Source organism: Megachile rotundata, chromosome 9, assembly GCF_050947335.1.
Source record: "Megachile rotundata isolate GNS110a chromosome 9, iyMegRotu1, whole genome shotgun sequence".
In the NCBI taxonomy this organism is placed as follows: Eukaryota; Metazoa; Arthropoda; class Insecta; order Hymenoptera; family Megachilidae; genus Megachile; species Megachile rotundata.
The window spans coordinates 2,836,759-2,852,877 of NC_134991.1; the positions used below are offsets into that span (position 1 = coordinate 2,836,759).

The 16,119-nt window shown below is 39.4% G+C and overlaps 1 protein-coding gene across 1 annotated transcript; it reads left to right on the forward strand.

The window, feature by feature from the left end:
- Positions 1-1,433: 1,433 nt before the first annotated feature.
- On the forward strand, positions 1,434-14,846 carry LOC143265128 (uncharacterized). The gene is made up of 2 exons (XM_076535298.1): positions 1,434-1,758; positions 10,096-14,846. Exons 1-2 carry the CDS (start codon positions 1,434-1,436, stop codon positions 10,125-10,127), a joined length of 357 nt encoding a protein of 118 aa, XP_076391413.1. The 3' UTR covers positions 10,128-14,846.
- Positions 14,847-16,119: the final 1,273 nt, after the last annotated feature.

Sequence of the window (16,119 nt, forward strand, 5' to 3'; positions counted from 1 at the left end):
AATAGCAACACCACCGCCTTTCTTATTTTCCCGATCATTTCTGATTATTCTAAAACCTTCGATTTCGAATTCGCAGTCAGGTTTCGACCATGTTTTTGTTAAAATTATTATATCATAGACGCGACTAAATTTTCGAAAAGAATCTAGCTTCTTTTTAGCCTTTACTGTTCACTAAGATTTTACGCTTCTGCAGTTCCATAGTGCTACGAGTAACTGACTTCGCTGCATGATTAATTTCATTGCCTCTTATACATACTACGTATAGGAAGAAACTTTGTTAATTCAATATCGTATTGACGCTAAATTGCACAGTAGCCGCTTTGCCCGTGAGGGTGGGGAGTCTTCGACTCCGTTGAGTAGCCTTCCGACACTCGCATTTTTCAGTTCAGTGTAATCTACGCCGTTATAACGAGAAGTCTACAGTGCGTCCAAAGACTTAGATGTGTCCGCAATCAAATGATTACGCTTTGCATCCTCGGAATCTTGCACGCAGACCCTCGCTTAATAGGGGTTTTTGGGGACTTTGACAATTTTTCGGAGCCAGGTCAAAGATCGTGGATCGGAATTTCATTTCGCCATTTTTATATCTCCTACTCATGAACTCAAACATTTCCATACATCATTGAGTGAGTGAATCAGCTGTGTGTGCCAGTGCGAAAATCTAGAAAGCTGGATGTGAAGGATCTTTCATTTCAAATATTTAGTGAATTTATTATGAACTGTATCAAATTTGTTGCTTTTAGCTAGCAAGGGCCATCACTCAATTGATACACGCCGATTTTTACGAAATTTTTATATGTTACAGAACTGTTGGAGTTTTAAATTTACGCACTTTTAAAACTCTTAAATGAAGAAATTCGCGGTCCTTCGTTTTTCTGTTTTTGGTTGCCGTGCAGCGTTTTGTGTTTTGAGAACCGTTGGTGACTTCACGTTTTACGATGCCTGGCGTCTTCTTGTAATAATTTATTTTGCGTGTTTTAATAAAAATAACTGTGTTCACTATTAAAAATCCATTAGGTTATGGCCCCAGGGGACTCAGAGATTTGGGTAACCGGTAAAAAATAATTAAATGTGTAAAAATAGTGATCAGTAGTAAAATAAGGTAAACTGCGTGTGTCGTGTGTGTTAAAAGAAATTGAAAATAAATATCGGAAGGGTAGAATAAGTTCAAAAATTAAATTCTACGAACTATGATACGTGGAAAATTCAAATGAGAAGTATTCTTCGCTACAACGAATTATGGGGGTACGTACATAGATGGAAGCATTTCAAGACCACGCGAAAACTACGGAGAATGGACCATAAAGGACGAAAGGGCTGTCGATTCAATCAACCTTAGTGGACAACCCGACCAATATAATTACGTAAAGAAATCGGAAACTTCCGCAGATGCATGGCAAGTATTAAAACAAAAATATGAATCTAAAAGTGCTATGAGACAATGTGCTCTATTCAAACAGATATATCGCTTAAAGAAAGTATCAAGTCAAAGTATGACGCAGTTCATAAACGAATTCGTGAACATTGTGGAGCAGCTTGAGGAATGTGAGCTAAAATTGCCCGAAAATTTATTGTCTATTTGGTTGTTAAATTCTTTGCCTCACGAATATGAAACTTTATGTATAGCAATTGAATCAAGGGAGCAAATGCCATCATTAGAAGAACGGAAAAGTAAGATACTTGAAGAAGAATCAAGACAAACGGAAAATATGAAGCAACAGAAAGATGGTGCAGAAGGGGCCCTATTGTCCAGTAAAGGTAAGCCGTACAAGAAAAATATAGTATAGAAAAATAGTACACAAAATGAACAAGGAAAGAGATTTAATATAAAATGTTTTACATGTGGCAAACTGGGACATACTGCTAAGAATTGCAGATCAAAATAAAAAATTGAAAATAAGAGAATGTCACAGGATGCATTTACAGCCAGTGCTTTCAGTACAACCACGAAGAGTAGGAATTTGGTGCTTGGACAGTGGAGCGAGCACACACATGTGCTATGATAAGAAGAAATTTAATGTACTAGATGATAATGAGAAAACAAAAATTTATACAGCTGTAGAAAATAGCATTACTTCACAGGGACAGGGAGAAATAGATATAAATATAAAAATTCCTAAGGAATCAAAGATTATTAAATTGCAACAGGCAATGTATGTTCCAGAGTTCAAGAGTAATTTATTATCTGTATCAAGTATCACCAGAAATGGATATTCTGTAGCATTTTATGAAAATAATGCATTTGTAAAACGTAAAGGCGGATCAATTGTAATGAAAGCTACGATGGAAGATGGTTTGTACATAATAAAAGAAAATCAAGTTCAATCAGCAATGATAGCTGAATAGTGTGATAGAAAATTAATGAAATGGCATCAGAGAATGGGTCATTTAAATTTTGCGGACGTGAGGAAACTAAAAAGAAAAGAAATTGTAATTGGAATGAAAGATGAATGCAAAAATGGAAACCCAGTATGTGAGGTATGTATAAGGGCAAAGATTCATCAATTACCTTTCAAAAAGTCAATAACAAGAAAAAAAGGTGTTTTGGATTTAATACACACTGATATTTGTGGGCCATTTAAGACTCGTTCGTTAGGGGGAGCAAAATATTTTGCAACATTTATTGATGACCATAGTAGATACACTGAAGTAGTATTTTTGAAGGAAAAATCAGAAATTTTCATAGCATTTAAAGAATATAAAAATCGTGTTGAGAAGCAAACAGGTTGTCAAATAAAAAAAATTCGAAGTGATAATGCTAAAGAATATTTGTCGCATGCTTTTAATGAATTTTTAAAACAAGAAGGTGTTGAAAGGCAGCTGGGCGTGGAGTACACGCCACAGCAAAACGGATTGGCCGAACGCGCAAATCAAACATTGGTAGAAATGGCGAGTTGTATGTTATTAGAAGCAAATTTACCTTATATGTTATGGGCAGAAGCGGTGCATACGGCTGCATATATTAGAAATAAATGTCCAACCAAAGCATTAAATGATTTAACTCCAATTGAAGTATGGACAAAGAAGAAACCATATGTAGGGTATTATAGAACATTTGGAAGCCGAGTTATTGCGCTAAATAAAAATAACAGAGGAGGAAAATTCGCATCAAGGGGCGAAGAATATATTCTGGTTGGATACTCTCAAGAAGCGAAAGCTTATAGATTATGGAAAAAGGACACAAATCAAGTAGTGAAACGAAGAGATGTACGTTTCATAGAAAATTTCAGAGAGTCGCTGAATTCCGAAGAAGAGAAGAAACAAGAATCAGAATTAGAAACAGAATATATATCGTTTGATATGGATGAAAAAGCAGAAGAGTTGGACAGGGAACAAGAATAACATGAAATGTCGTATGAAGATTGTTCGGCCGCGAACCGAAGCCTTTGTCGCGATTAGGGAATTTACAACAGGGTTCAAGTGGTTCGACGCGCGGACCGCCGTGAACCGTTCATACTTCGAAATACGGGTCACCGGGGACCCTTTTGTCTCTCAAATTCTATCTGAACAAGTCTTACTGTAAACACGTGCGTGCTATAAATCAGCTAACAACTGTACCTCTCGTTTTAAGACAGTTTTGGGCAAACAAAAGAATAGAATTTTTTTTAACCGTTACCTTCGGAAACGCAAGGGTATTTAGGCGATTCTTCGTAAAAAGAAAAAGTAGTCGAACGTTGAAGCTTGCACGGTTCAAATCGAGAGTTGAAGAAGTCAATCGTGAGTTAGAAGTTTCCGCGTAACGCAACGTAGTATAACCAATGCAGGGTGGTTCGGAAATCATTCACAACACCATTCGAGCGAGACCCTGCACTCCTCGAGTGGGCCACGGTAGGGTGGTTAATTATACACTGTACACTTTTCGGGTGAGTCCTACACCCTCGAACAGGCCACGGTAGAGTGGTTAATCGTACATTGCAACATTATTCGAGTGAGTCCTACACCCTCGAATCGATCATCGTGAATAATCTCACGCAACGTGAATTATCACGCACATCGAATAACATTGAGCGAGACCCTGTTCTCCTCAAATCGAACAACACTGAGCGAGACTCTGTTCTCCTCAAATCGAACAACATTGAGCGAGACCCTGTTCTCCTCAAATCGAACAACATTGAGCGAGACCCTGTTCTCCTCAAATCGAACAACACTGAGCGAGACCCTGTTCTCCTCAAATCGAACAACATTGAGCGAGACCCTGTTCTCCTCAAATCGAACAACACTGAGCGAGACCCTGTTCTCCTCAAATCGAACAACATTGAGCGAGACCCTGTTCTCCTCAAATCGAACAACATTGAGCGAGACCCTGTTCTCCTCAAATCGAACAACATTGAACGAGACTCTGTTCTCCTCAAATCAATCCATAATCAACTCAACCATACACACAACGTATATATACTCGTACACATTTTCACCGTAAAATCATTAACGAATACATATTTTTTGTAAGGGGTTTTTTATGCCGCAAGGCTTTTTCCCCTAATTCGAATCACTAGAGCCAGTAAACTATCATGATTTTTAAGGCTCAATTACGACTAAACAATTTTTATTTACCCTCTTCCTCAATCGAATTCATCTATTCCTTGAAACACAAAATTTCTCCATGTTGGAAAGATTTCGACGATACAAAGATTAATAGCAGGAATGATCCTGAAGGTTTACATGAGGAAAATGAAGAAGAAGAAACAGCAGAAGAAGAGCTGGAAATTGATGAGACTCAAATTGATGAGACTCCACTAATAAGAGGTCGTGGTAGACCAAAATTGGAAAAGAACGGACGGCGCGGTAGACCGCGAAAACTGTATCATAACGCTAATTTTTCAAAAAGTCAAGAATGTAAAGCAGTGCTCGGATTTAGTTGCACTTTTCGGGCCGATTTCGGGATAGACGCCTACCGTGCCCTCACTCCCGCGCTAGACGGCCCACGTGACGTCGTGTGCCAGGGACGTCGTACGATAGGTTTGTCGGGACCCAGCCGTGATTAAAAATTTTGCTTGCACAGTTAATAATTATTATTTTTACAGATTATTAAAGTTATTAACACGTTGGCTGCCGTGGGGGTCACCGGTGACCAGCACTCGACTTGGCTACAGCGCCGTGGGGGCCACCGGTGACCGGCGACGCGACCAATAGTTAAAATACCTATATAAATAGAGTAAATATTGATACTGATCAAATTTTAAATAATACCATTGTTACTATAATGATTTGAAGACCCCCACCACGAAAAATGCATTAAACATGATTATACAACTTACATTATCTGCTGTAAATAATGTTTCAACATAATATGCACCGCATAGTAAAAAATTCATGGCGGCGCCATGGGCAAACCACGTAAAATGCGCGCGGCAGTCAACGTGTTAATACTATGTTTACATCTATAAACATCTTTTATATATACAAATAATAACAATAATACATGTTGTAATAATTACAATGTTGTCAATAGTTTTCCATGTCATCCAAGAGGAACTACTGTTGATGCGTTTTTTTTTATTGGTTTTCCCTATAGGCCTATTCCACTAAATAAGAAAAACGACAGTGACTCGGCAGGAAAGTCCAAACGACCCAGAAGATCGAAGGAAAATAAAAATATTTTCGATTTCGACTTTCCTGTTAAGTCACTGCGTTCTTTTAATCACTGATGGATGGATCCCGACAAATCTATTGTACGACGTCCCTGGCACATGGCGTCACGTGGGCAGTCTAGCGCGGGAGTAGGGACACGGTAGGCGTCTACTCCGAAATCGGCCCGAAAAGTGCAACTAAATCCGAACACTGGTCTAGAACAAACCTAGTTTACCTAAGGAACATTTGGTAACTCGGTAAAAGTCTTTCACTTGTTGATTTCTAAGTGTTTTTAGAAATTTGCTTTATAACTTTGAATATTTGGAAATACAAGAATTTTTAAATTTCGAATTTTGGGAAGTTTGAGAGTTTGAAAATTTAGAAATTTAAAAATTCGGAACTTAAAAGAATGTGGAAATCTGAAAAATTTCCATACTTCAAAGTTTTAACGCTTGGAAATGTGATAATTCGAAAATAAAAAATTAAAGATTAAAAAATTCTGTTAATATTAAAATCTAAAAAATTTGTAATTTCAAAGTTTTCAAGTTTATATTTTTAATCCAACCTACGAAAAGCTTATGTTCCACTCCAATGTAACACCGCGCCGCACAATGAAGCAATATGAGAACATTCTGTAGTCCATAACCAATTCGCAATTCTTTTTTCAAAAAGTGCTTTGAATAAAATTCACCAAAGGCGAAGTCGGTTTTTTGATTTTCTGTTTGTCTAAAACTCATATTATTGCAAATAGCAAAAAAGCGACTTGTACAAACTTAAACTTTTTCTTTTGCAAACATTTTCACTAAGGAACAATATAGTTCAAATTTTGAAAATATAGCTGAAAGCTTAAGATATCTGTGCTTCTGTGCACTGAAACAGTTATTCAATGACACTGATAAGTCTATATTTTCAGAAACTGTGGTGATCTGAATTTGATCGCATTTTCTACATTTATGCAAGTGTCCCCTCAATTTTTCGCAGTGTAAATCATACTAAATTGTATTGGATTGTATCAACAAGCTTTCCAAATTATCCTGATTTCAACCTACGATAATTAACAATTTATCTCGTATTCAACTTAAATTTCATTGCGTATCTATTCTACTCTATTTCTGTTAAAGATGCAAGGCTTTCAAAATCTCATTGAGAAATTATTCTCTTGATATGACGATATTTGGCTGAATAACCACAATATTATATGTATTGTGACGGATTGGTGGGAGGGACGGAAGAAAGAGTCCCGGAGGTGGAGGCCGGCCAGGGAAAGCGGTCCTCCACGTCCCGATACGCACACCCACGGACGATTTCTTTAAAGGAGCGCCAGTGCAACGCACGCGTCTGGAGGAATCGCCCTTCCGGCTGCTCTTCCGCGAGCGGTACTCAAGGGGGGACAGAAAATAAATAGAGAATCCGCGAGTATCTTGGATAAATTTAACTTTATTGCGGGCCGAAGTGAGCCCTTCGAAAAGAACGAGAACGAGCCCCTTGTAGTACAAAGTTCGGTAAGGGAACTGGGTCGCGATCACTAGGTGTGACGAAGGTATCGCGACACAGGGGCTCACGGTACACGCGAATGGTACAAAATCGGTAAAGAGAAGAAAAACGTGGTACGTTTTGGGGAGCACGCCCTCTTGGGGGTCGTGGACAGCGAAGGGAACGCTGGTCCTAAACGTAACATACAGCGGAAAAAAAAAGAAATAACCCGTACTGGGGTCAGCGGTCCAGAATCGCAGAAACGGAAAACGCAAATCGATACAAAGATATTTCGCGAATACGGTCCCTAGGGTCCTCGTCGCCGGGGCTGGTGGTCCTATCGCCAGGAACCACCCATACGCACACACGCTCACACACACACGCTCAAAGATCTTACTGAAGGCAAAGATCCTATCTTCTTTTCTGGTTTCCGGACAGGCGTCGTGTCTCGTCAGTGGACCCACACAATCACTCTCTTACCACACCGGAAAGAATTCAAAAAAAAACAGAGAGACGGGAGAGAAAACGAAGGGATGTCACGGAATACTACAGAATACAAAGCAATCGGGTACTTCGGCTCGCGGCGGTTACAATTTACTTTGCGGCTCGCAGGCTTCTACCTCCGTATCCGCGGCTCGGGTCCTCGGTGCGCGGAGTTCCCCCTCCCCGATGATTTCGGCGCCAGGGATGGGCCAAGTCCTGTGTCTTGGCCAGGTCCTGGGGCCCCTTCTGGGGCGGAGGTGGACGGGTGGCTCGGCGACCGGTCAGCAGGCGGTTTCCGTCGTTGAGCTCCATCCCGCGCCTCCGTCTCCCGGGTTGGGGTTTTCCCGCGATCGGGACCGCGGATACCTCTTCTTTCGGCGCTTCTTCTTGCGAGTGCCGGGGGGGGGGGGGGGGGGGGGGGGGGGGGGGCGAACAATAAAAAAAAAAATGAAATATACAAAAAGAAGAAAAGGCGCACTCACACTTCTATACGCCCCGCCGCAAGGGGCTGGCAGGGCAGAGGAGAGAGGCCAGTGGGTCTAGTGGCCACTCGTAACGAGGCATAAAAAATATACCTCGTTACAGTATATTATATGTTGCGTGGTAATATTGTACAGATAGAATCTAAACCGTTTATGGTTATACGTCAGGGAAAACCCCAAATTGTTTTAGAGCACCATATTTTTCAAGCCATATTAACCGTACTTAACCGTCATGCTGCAAACTTTTGTGGCGACGAGGAAAGTTCCGAGTGGAAAGCGAGGTCTGGATTTTGTCTGAGACCTTTTGACCCGTCGAGTCAATAGAGTTATTAAGTTGTAAATAGTTTTGCGCTGGCTCGACGGGCCTAAGAGGCCCTCGGCCCTTTTCACTCGGGACTTCCCAAAAAAGGAGAGAGTTTTCTCGCCGATGAGAAAATGTATTTTGTCAGGACGTCGTGTTATTTATTCACGTACATCACCTCACTTGCCCCTAAAAATCAGAATTTTTTTCCAACTACCTGAACAACCAAACCGTTAGTTCAGCCTTTCTCCCTTTATCTTCTATTTCGTCCCTCTATTCCATTTCCTCCCTCTACAACTTACATTGCGATTGGTATAACCACCACTCTATCATCAATAAATAGTTTACTTCGCACATACCAAAATGTACGAAAATTAGAATCGATCTAACATTCAACAAGTTCACTTAAACCTAATACAAACCTATTGCTGAATAAACTCACTCAGCACTCTACTTATATTGTGAATTTTTTAACCTAACATACACAATCGAGTTCACCCGGCACATTGGGTGCAACTATCGTGCCGCCTTAAAAAAATATTGCGAAGAGCACGATACATTATACGAGGTGCGATCATTAAGTTCCGGGACCCGTATATGCAGATAAAGTCACGTGTTTCAAATTTGGCTACTATCCCCTTCAAAGTAGTCCCCTTGTGCAGCTATGCACCGATCCCAGAGTCTCTGTCATTTTTGGAAAGTTTCCTAGAAATCTTCTTGTTGAAGCGTGTTAAGCACCTACTGCGATTCGCGTTGAATCTCGTCCACCGTGTCAAATCGGCGACTCTTGAGCTTTAATTTCATTTTGGGAAACAAAAAGCAATAATAGGGTTCCAAATCTGGTGAATACGGAGGGTGAGGAAGGACGACAATTTTCCATGTTTCTTTTTTTGTTTTTTATTTCCCTCTGTTCCAATTTGGAGTCCATCGTGATTTCGCAAAGGAGAGCATGCGTATGCTACCATAAACTTGTACAACACAGGATTCAATAAAGATATCGCTTCCAAACTTCGTGTCATATGTCTCGAAGATTGTTATTCTTATGTTCTGCGAGCGCATGTCAATCGTATCATTCGTTTGGTCACAGCAGACACAATCCCGGACACAATCCCGTAAAAGCAAACACTGTTAAAACAATGTTATTTTCTGTCGTGCGATGTATTGTACTTCACCATACTTCAGCCGAAATGTAAAAAGATTTTGAAATGATAGCTATGAATATTGATGGGGGAACGATCGACTGGACTTCGAAATCTACAGATCTTACACCCATACGCTTTTATTTGTGGGAAGCCATTAAACTGTATAGTAAAGATGTCGAAAGTGAGGACTAATTAGTGCAAGCAATTAATTACGCATTTAAGGAACAGAAAAGTTAAAACACGTTTCCGGAGGTACACGCTTCGATAATTAAATGGGCACAATTATGCAGGTGACAATACGAAAAACAACTTCGGTAATTGTACAACTGAAAAAGTAAAATTCTTTCCATTGTAAATGTTTTTCGCTGTCTTATTTCAAGTCGCGTGTTGTGTAGACATTTTTACAAGCACAATACACGTTTACGTCACTTGACAGATCATAACATCGCCATAACAGTAAAGGAACACAACAGCTGTTTAAAATTGATTTTCGTGAAGACTAAGTGGAAAAACAAAAAAAAATTTGTTTTATATTTCTTCCTTATTTTGTCATAAAGAATTACGTGGTGTTCACTTTTGCATATTACAGTGAATATTCTATATAAACAAATCTTTCGGGTCTGAGGTTTTGTTGTATATCGTACAGGTCCTACATTGATTGATGCTTGCCGAACGTAGAAAAGGACAGAAGAGAAAAATATCACGGTCGCCGTTTGCGTATTGTGACGTCGTCCGACGTTGGAGTTAGTCATGTGACGTCATCCAACGTTGGAGTTAGTTATTAAGTTATTAACATTAGAACTACCCAGATAACATCCTATAAACCTTATCTCAACCCCTTAAGTCCTTTCGCCGAATCAATATCTCTGACATTGTTGCATCGCCTTAGAATGCGATGCAGCTATCTTTTGTATTTTTACCAAGCAATAGACCGAGGATCCCGGACTGACCGTACAGGCAATAAGTTTATGAAACCACTGACCATTTTTCGTTAGCAAAAAATACCTTCGCGTCGGTACCCAAGTTTACTGCTTGGGACCAGCATGTTTTAATTTCCTATTCCGTTACTTTCAATCATCGTCGTCAAGGTCAGAGTGCTTTTTCACCTTATTACCTGCTACGGGTTTTTCCCAAATCGCGGTATCTCTCGTGCGTCACCCCTTGGTCGCGGCTACTTCCAGGGGTGACCATTTCTTGTGCGAGGGAGGTGACCATTTCTTACGAGGGCGGTCACCTCTCAAAAATCAGCTACCAATGAACGTACACATCCCCTTCCTAATTACCGATTCCGAGGTAACATCGACAGCCACTTTGGCGAAAGACCACAGAACACGAATATATCTTCAACAACACGTATCTAAAACACGAAAAGAACACGATAATATTTCATACAACACGTAGCTAAATCAAGAAAAGAACACGATAATATCTCAAACATCACATAGCGAAATCACGAAAAGAACTCAGTAATACAACGAACAACACGTAGCTAAAACACGAAAAGGAACACGATACTATCACAATCAACACGCGTCCAAGTCGCGAACAGTAATCAGTGAACGTCTCAAATATCACATCTAAATCACGAACGAGCTCATTTAATAAACACCTAAACCACGAACGAATCGACTAATATCTCGAACAACGAACCTTCAATCGAATCGTCACATCACAACTATCACTTAAAACCAGGCTCAGAGCTCGTTAAATCGTGACTGGGTCAGAACAGTGTCGGGTGCCCGAATCCGCGCTGTTCACGCAACAGACATAAACATCCTTTTCAAAAGACAAAACAACAGATAACGACTGACAAAATTCTTTCCCCCTCCGTGATCAGTAGGCAATATAAAAGGGCCTGGAGATCGCACGGTAGCGCTTCCATTCCGATCCTTTCCAGTGCCTGGATCGTTCCAGTGCAATACTCTGTCACGGGTCCCAGCCCCGATATTCCAAACCACGGGTTCAAGCCCCGACAAGTTAGATTCTCTAACTGTTACTCCTGTCCCTACTCACCTCCAACTCTACATTATTACGTCGCGCTAACTGTTCCGAACGTGCTACGGAACACAATACGCGAGGATTTCGTAGGTAGTTTATGATGGGTCCGGGTAACAGTTATTTTTGAAAGACAGATTTTTAGCCATCGACGGCAATTTAGTTTTACATTTTTTCGAACAATGCCTTTAGAATTTCTAAGTTTCATTTAGTCTTCAATAACTACTCTGTCATAAACAGGGTTTTTCCCGAAGGGTCACCGAGGATGGGCCTCGGTTCCGTCCTAGCGGTACTTTTTAGGACAACGTGCGTGTCACCTGGAGGGAAAAACCCCGGCGTTGCCGGCCTTCGAGATCCTCCCGTACTCATCGGTATCTTTTCCCACCCTCTTCCAAAAAAGGCGCGCTCAGGGCGCAAGAGAGGGTGGACCCAAGTCAAGGGGCATGTTGATTGAAAAATCAACGTTTCTAATGAGAACCAATCAGCATGCCTCCTTGCACTTCCGACGTTTCGAGGAAGTAACGACGGAACGTCTCGTCAGAATCCCAACATTAGTCATCCGAGTCGGACTAAAAAGAACAAGGAAATAAGTCAATCGTTTCGGACACAAATCACGAAGTTATTACAAGTCATTCGTTTCGGACTTAGTAATAATTAAGAGTTATTCAAGCCAATCGGTACGGACTTAGCAACTTTTCACGAATCAACCGTTTAGGACGACTCCCGAGTCAATCGTTCGGACTCATATTCAATTATTATTCAACGGATTAATTTCTGTTGAATAAACGTGCGCGAGTCAGCACACTAACCATTAAGTATATCTTTGTAAAATTGGTCATATTTCGTTTTCAAGAATATACCTTTATTTCATTTTATCTTTATCATACAGTTATTTGTGCCTCAAGAAACCCTCCTATTCGTACAATCCCTACGAGCATTATATTCTAGAGCAGTTACCTTGATTTAGTCGAGACCGGTGGTGCGAGAATCAGCCGCACGGGTCTCCTAGAGACATAATCAAGCTACTTCGGTCCGCACGATACGGTGGTTCGAGAATCAGCCGCACGGTATCAATAGTGTATTTGACGTCTTTGCATTTATTTTGGCTCATGGAAAGAAAGCGACGAGGAGGGCGTAGATACCAATTACGCAAGCTAGTAAGATCCTTCCATCTCCCAACCCCAGTACAAGTCGCGCCGCTTACTCATAACCGCGTCGCGAACATAGAGTGGAAACTAATATCAATCGACGTACCAAATCAACAATCAACGGGAAGTATCGAGAGTAAGTCACTGTGCTACGTTAAAACACCCGGGATCCCTGGCAGATGACGGGCGTACGTACCGCATGGCCAAAAAGATTGTACAATTAGCGTCAATACCGGTGAGTTCCTCTCCTATTTTACGTGAACCGCGATCCGGAACGTAACAGTATATCGTAAAGGTGCTACATTTCGAGCGAAGGAGACTGAACGTAAACAAACAGTGACCTACTAGAAGGACACTCCTAATGCAAGAATAAAACTTTTTTATTTTTGACTTTTTCGTTACCAAACTTTTACCAATTAATTCTTGACATTTTTCCGATTAAAATGAGGCCAAACACGATATAATTTGGACTATATTTACTGGTATAATTGACGATGAAAGTTTCTCACGTCGAAGAGGATAGCCAGTCAAAAAGAAAGAGACGTTACGATCGTGGCAGTCGGCAAAGATCAAAAGTCTGTTCGATTGTTTGCAATGCGTATGCATCGCTAACTTTTTTATTTTTAATCTATTTTTTATACAACTTGTTTCATCGTATTGGTGACATTTTTCTGATTAAAATGAGACCAAACACGACGTAATTTGAGACATATTTACTTGTAATTTCAAGTGTTACGCGTACATCGATGATTTTACTCTAATAAGATATTGCAAGTAAATATAACTCAAATTACGTCGTGTTTGGTCTCATTTTAATCAGGAAAACGTCACGAATATGATGGAAAAAGTTATATAAAAAAATCGATGAAAAATAAAAAAATTAGCAATGCTCAAGTATTGCAAACAATCGAACAGATTTTTTATCTTTGCCGACTGCCACGATCGTAGCGTCTCTTTTTTTTTGACTCGCTATCCTCTTCGACGTAAGAAACTTTTATCGTCAATTAAACCAGTAAATATAGTCCAAATTATACCGTGTTTGGTTTCATTTTAATCAAGAATTAATTGGTAAAAGTTTGATAACGAAAAAGTCAAAAATAAAAAAGTTTTATATTTGCATTGGTATTGTCTCACGGATACACTAATACCAGGGTCACGTTACATTTCCCGGCGAGCGAACCCTGGGCGTCTCGAGGGGTCTTCCCCCCAGTGGTGGGGATAACAATTTTGCTTATATCGGAAAGGACATTTTTGCTTATATAGAATGAACACTGTATTGTGTCAAATATTATACGAATATGCACAAGTACTTTAGAACTTATCTTCCGTAGCATAGTTAAAAAAAATGGCATTTTCGATTAGTTCGTACTAAGTTATGATTGTATTTGGTTAAATCTGCATTGTTTCTACATTGAATCTGCATTATAACTACGTCATAATCCGTGAAAAACTTGTACTTCAATTTAAATAACTAATCTGAAAGTTGGTTTGTAGACAGAATTACGGACAAAAATTCTCAGTTTTTATTTTAAAGACCTTTCCTCAAAAATACCCTGTTTTTTAACCGACTTCGAAAAAGGAGGAGGTTATTTAACCGACTTCGAAAAAGGAGGGGGTTACTCAATTTTTTTTTTTTTTTTCTATGTATGTTCGCCGATTACGCCTAGCTGGATGAATCGATCGGAATGAAACCTTTTGCATTCGGTAGGTTCTAACTCCTCATTGGTACCATTATCAAAAAATTTTTCATTTTTTAATTGCAAAGTATTGTTATTGCAAAAAAACCGGCAACTTTTGAAATAAACTTTTCTCGATTTTAGTGCGCTTTTAATATCTTATCACGGACATGATTCTGAACAATTTTGTTCATATACAAATTTCGCGGAAAGCTTTAGTTTTCGAGATATTAGCGAAAAATTGTTGTTAACTTTTGAAATCAACTTCGAACGATTTTAATGTCCTTCGGATATGTTGTTAGGGGCGTGGTTCTGGACAACTTTTTCCTTATGCATAATTGACAGAACGCTTTTGTTTTCGAGATATTAGTGAAAATTGTTGTTAACTTTTGAAACCAACTTCGAACGATTTTTATGTCCTTCTTATACGTTATACTTAATTATGTTCATGGCATTTACGCAGACAAAAAAAAGTCCGGAAGAACTGTCTCACAGTGTCCTACACAATTCTCCCCATTCCACTAAAAAGCGTGAAATAAAATAATTTTAAGAAAAAAAATACGCCGACTTCGAAATGCACTAAAAGGTATAAAATAATTTCTATTTCTTAATGAAGTAATTTCTATTTCATTCAATCATACAATTACGTAACAGTTATGAATGAAACCTATTTACTCGTTAGGTAGTATATTAAATACATTTCAATCTTTTCGAAGGCGGCGCATAATTAAAAATACCTTAGTAAACGTTACTGCCAATAACCAGTTGATTGTGGTATGACGTATTGGAAATTAATAAATCCTGAGAAGGAATACGAACCATTATAGATATATCTGGTAATATACGTAAATGCAACGCCTACATCTTCATTTCGCAACGTTTCTGATATAAATGAAATTGAATCGACTTCGTTTGCATGTGGAAGCCATGGATCTAAGAACCTATAAACGGAGCCCACGACGCGGGAATTACCAAATTTGTGGCAAATAGGCTCTATCTTTATAGAATATGTGGCGATCGAGTCTTTCCGTCGCATACTCTATAAATCTAGATAGACCATAGTTACATTCTATACGCACTAACACCTACTTCGCGGCGTGCTGTCGAGTTATATGTATAGAAAAAAAATAGTTATACAAGCTTTGCCTATGTTCGGCTATCCAAAGGTTGACATGTTCAATAAAATCTTTTAATTTTGCGCCGCCTCCGAAAAGGTTGAAATGTATTTAACCCTTTCGCTTCGAGCGCCGGATATATGCGGCATCCGCACGGCGACTTGTGCGTACGAGCGCCGGATATATCTGGCATCCACACGGCGACCTGCACGTGCGAGCGCCAGATATATCCGGCATCCACATGATGTGTATACAAGTACCATCTGTGGTCAATGACAAATTCTTCGTTATCGGCAGAACGTTTTGAACTGATTTTATTGATATATTCGATTAATCCAATATACCAATAAAATACACCTACTCTTTGGTGTTACATCAAAACCGCATCCAAAATATCTATCGGATCTTGCGGATTATATTCATTTTTCTACGAATACATATCGTGTTTTATAAGAATTAAGAATAAATCGGCTCAAGGTATAATTCTTTTTTTAAGAATGAAAAATTGTAAATATGTAAATAGCCAAGAATTTGTCAACTGTAATTAGTCTAATGTCTTCAGAGTAACTAATATAATTTTGTTTAACTGTTTTCATATTAAAATGTGAAGAACACATACTATATTAATGCAACAATTGTTTTATTAAGCATAGTAATTATTTAAGACTTAAAAAATGTATATACAAAAACCACGCGCACTGCATATGTCTAGCGTGTGCTACCGTACGGTGACGAC

Coding starts and splice junctions, on each gene's coding strand:
- LOC143265128 (XM_076535298.1), top strand. CDS start 1,434: ATGAGACAATGTGCTCTATTCAAACAGATATATCGCTTAAAGAAAGTA. Junction 1,759..10,095: donor GGCCCTATTGTCCAGTAAAG/GTAAGCCGTACA, acceptor TATATCGTACAG/GTCCTACATTGATTGATGCT.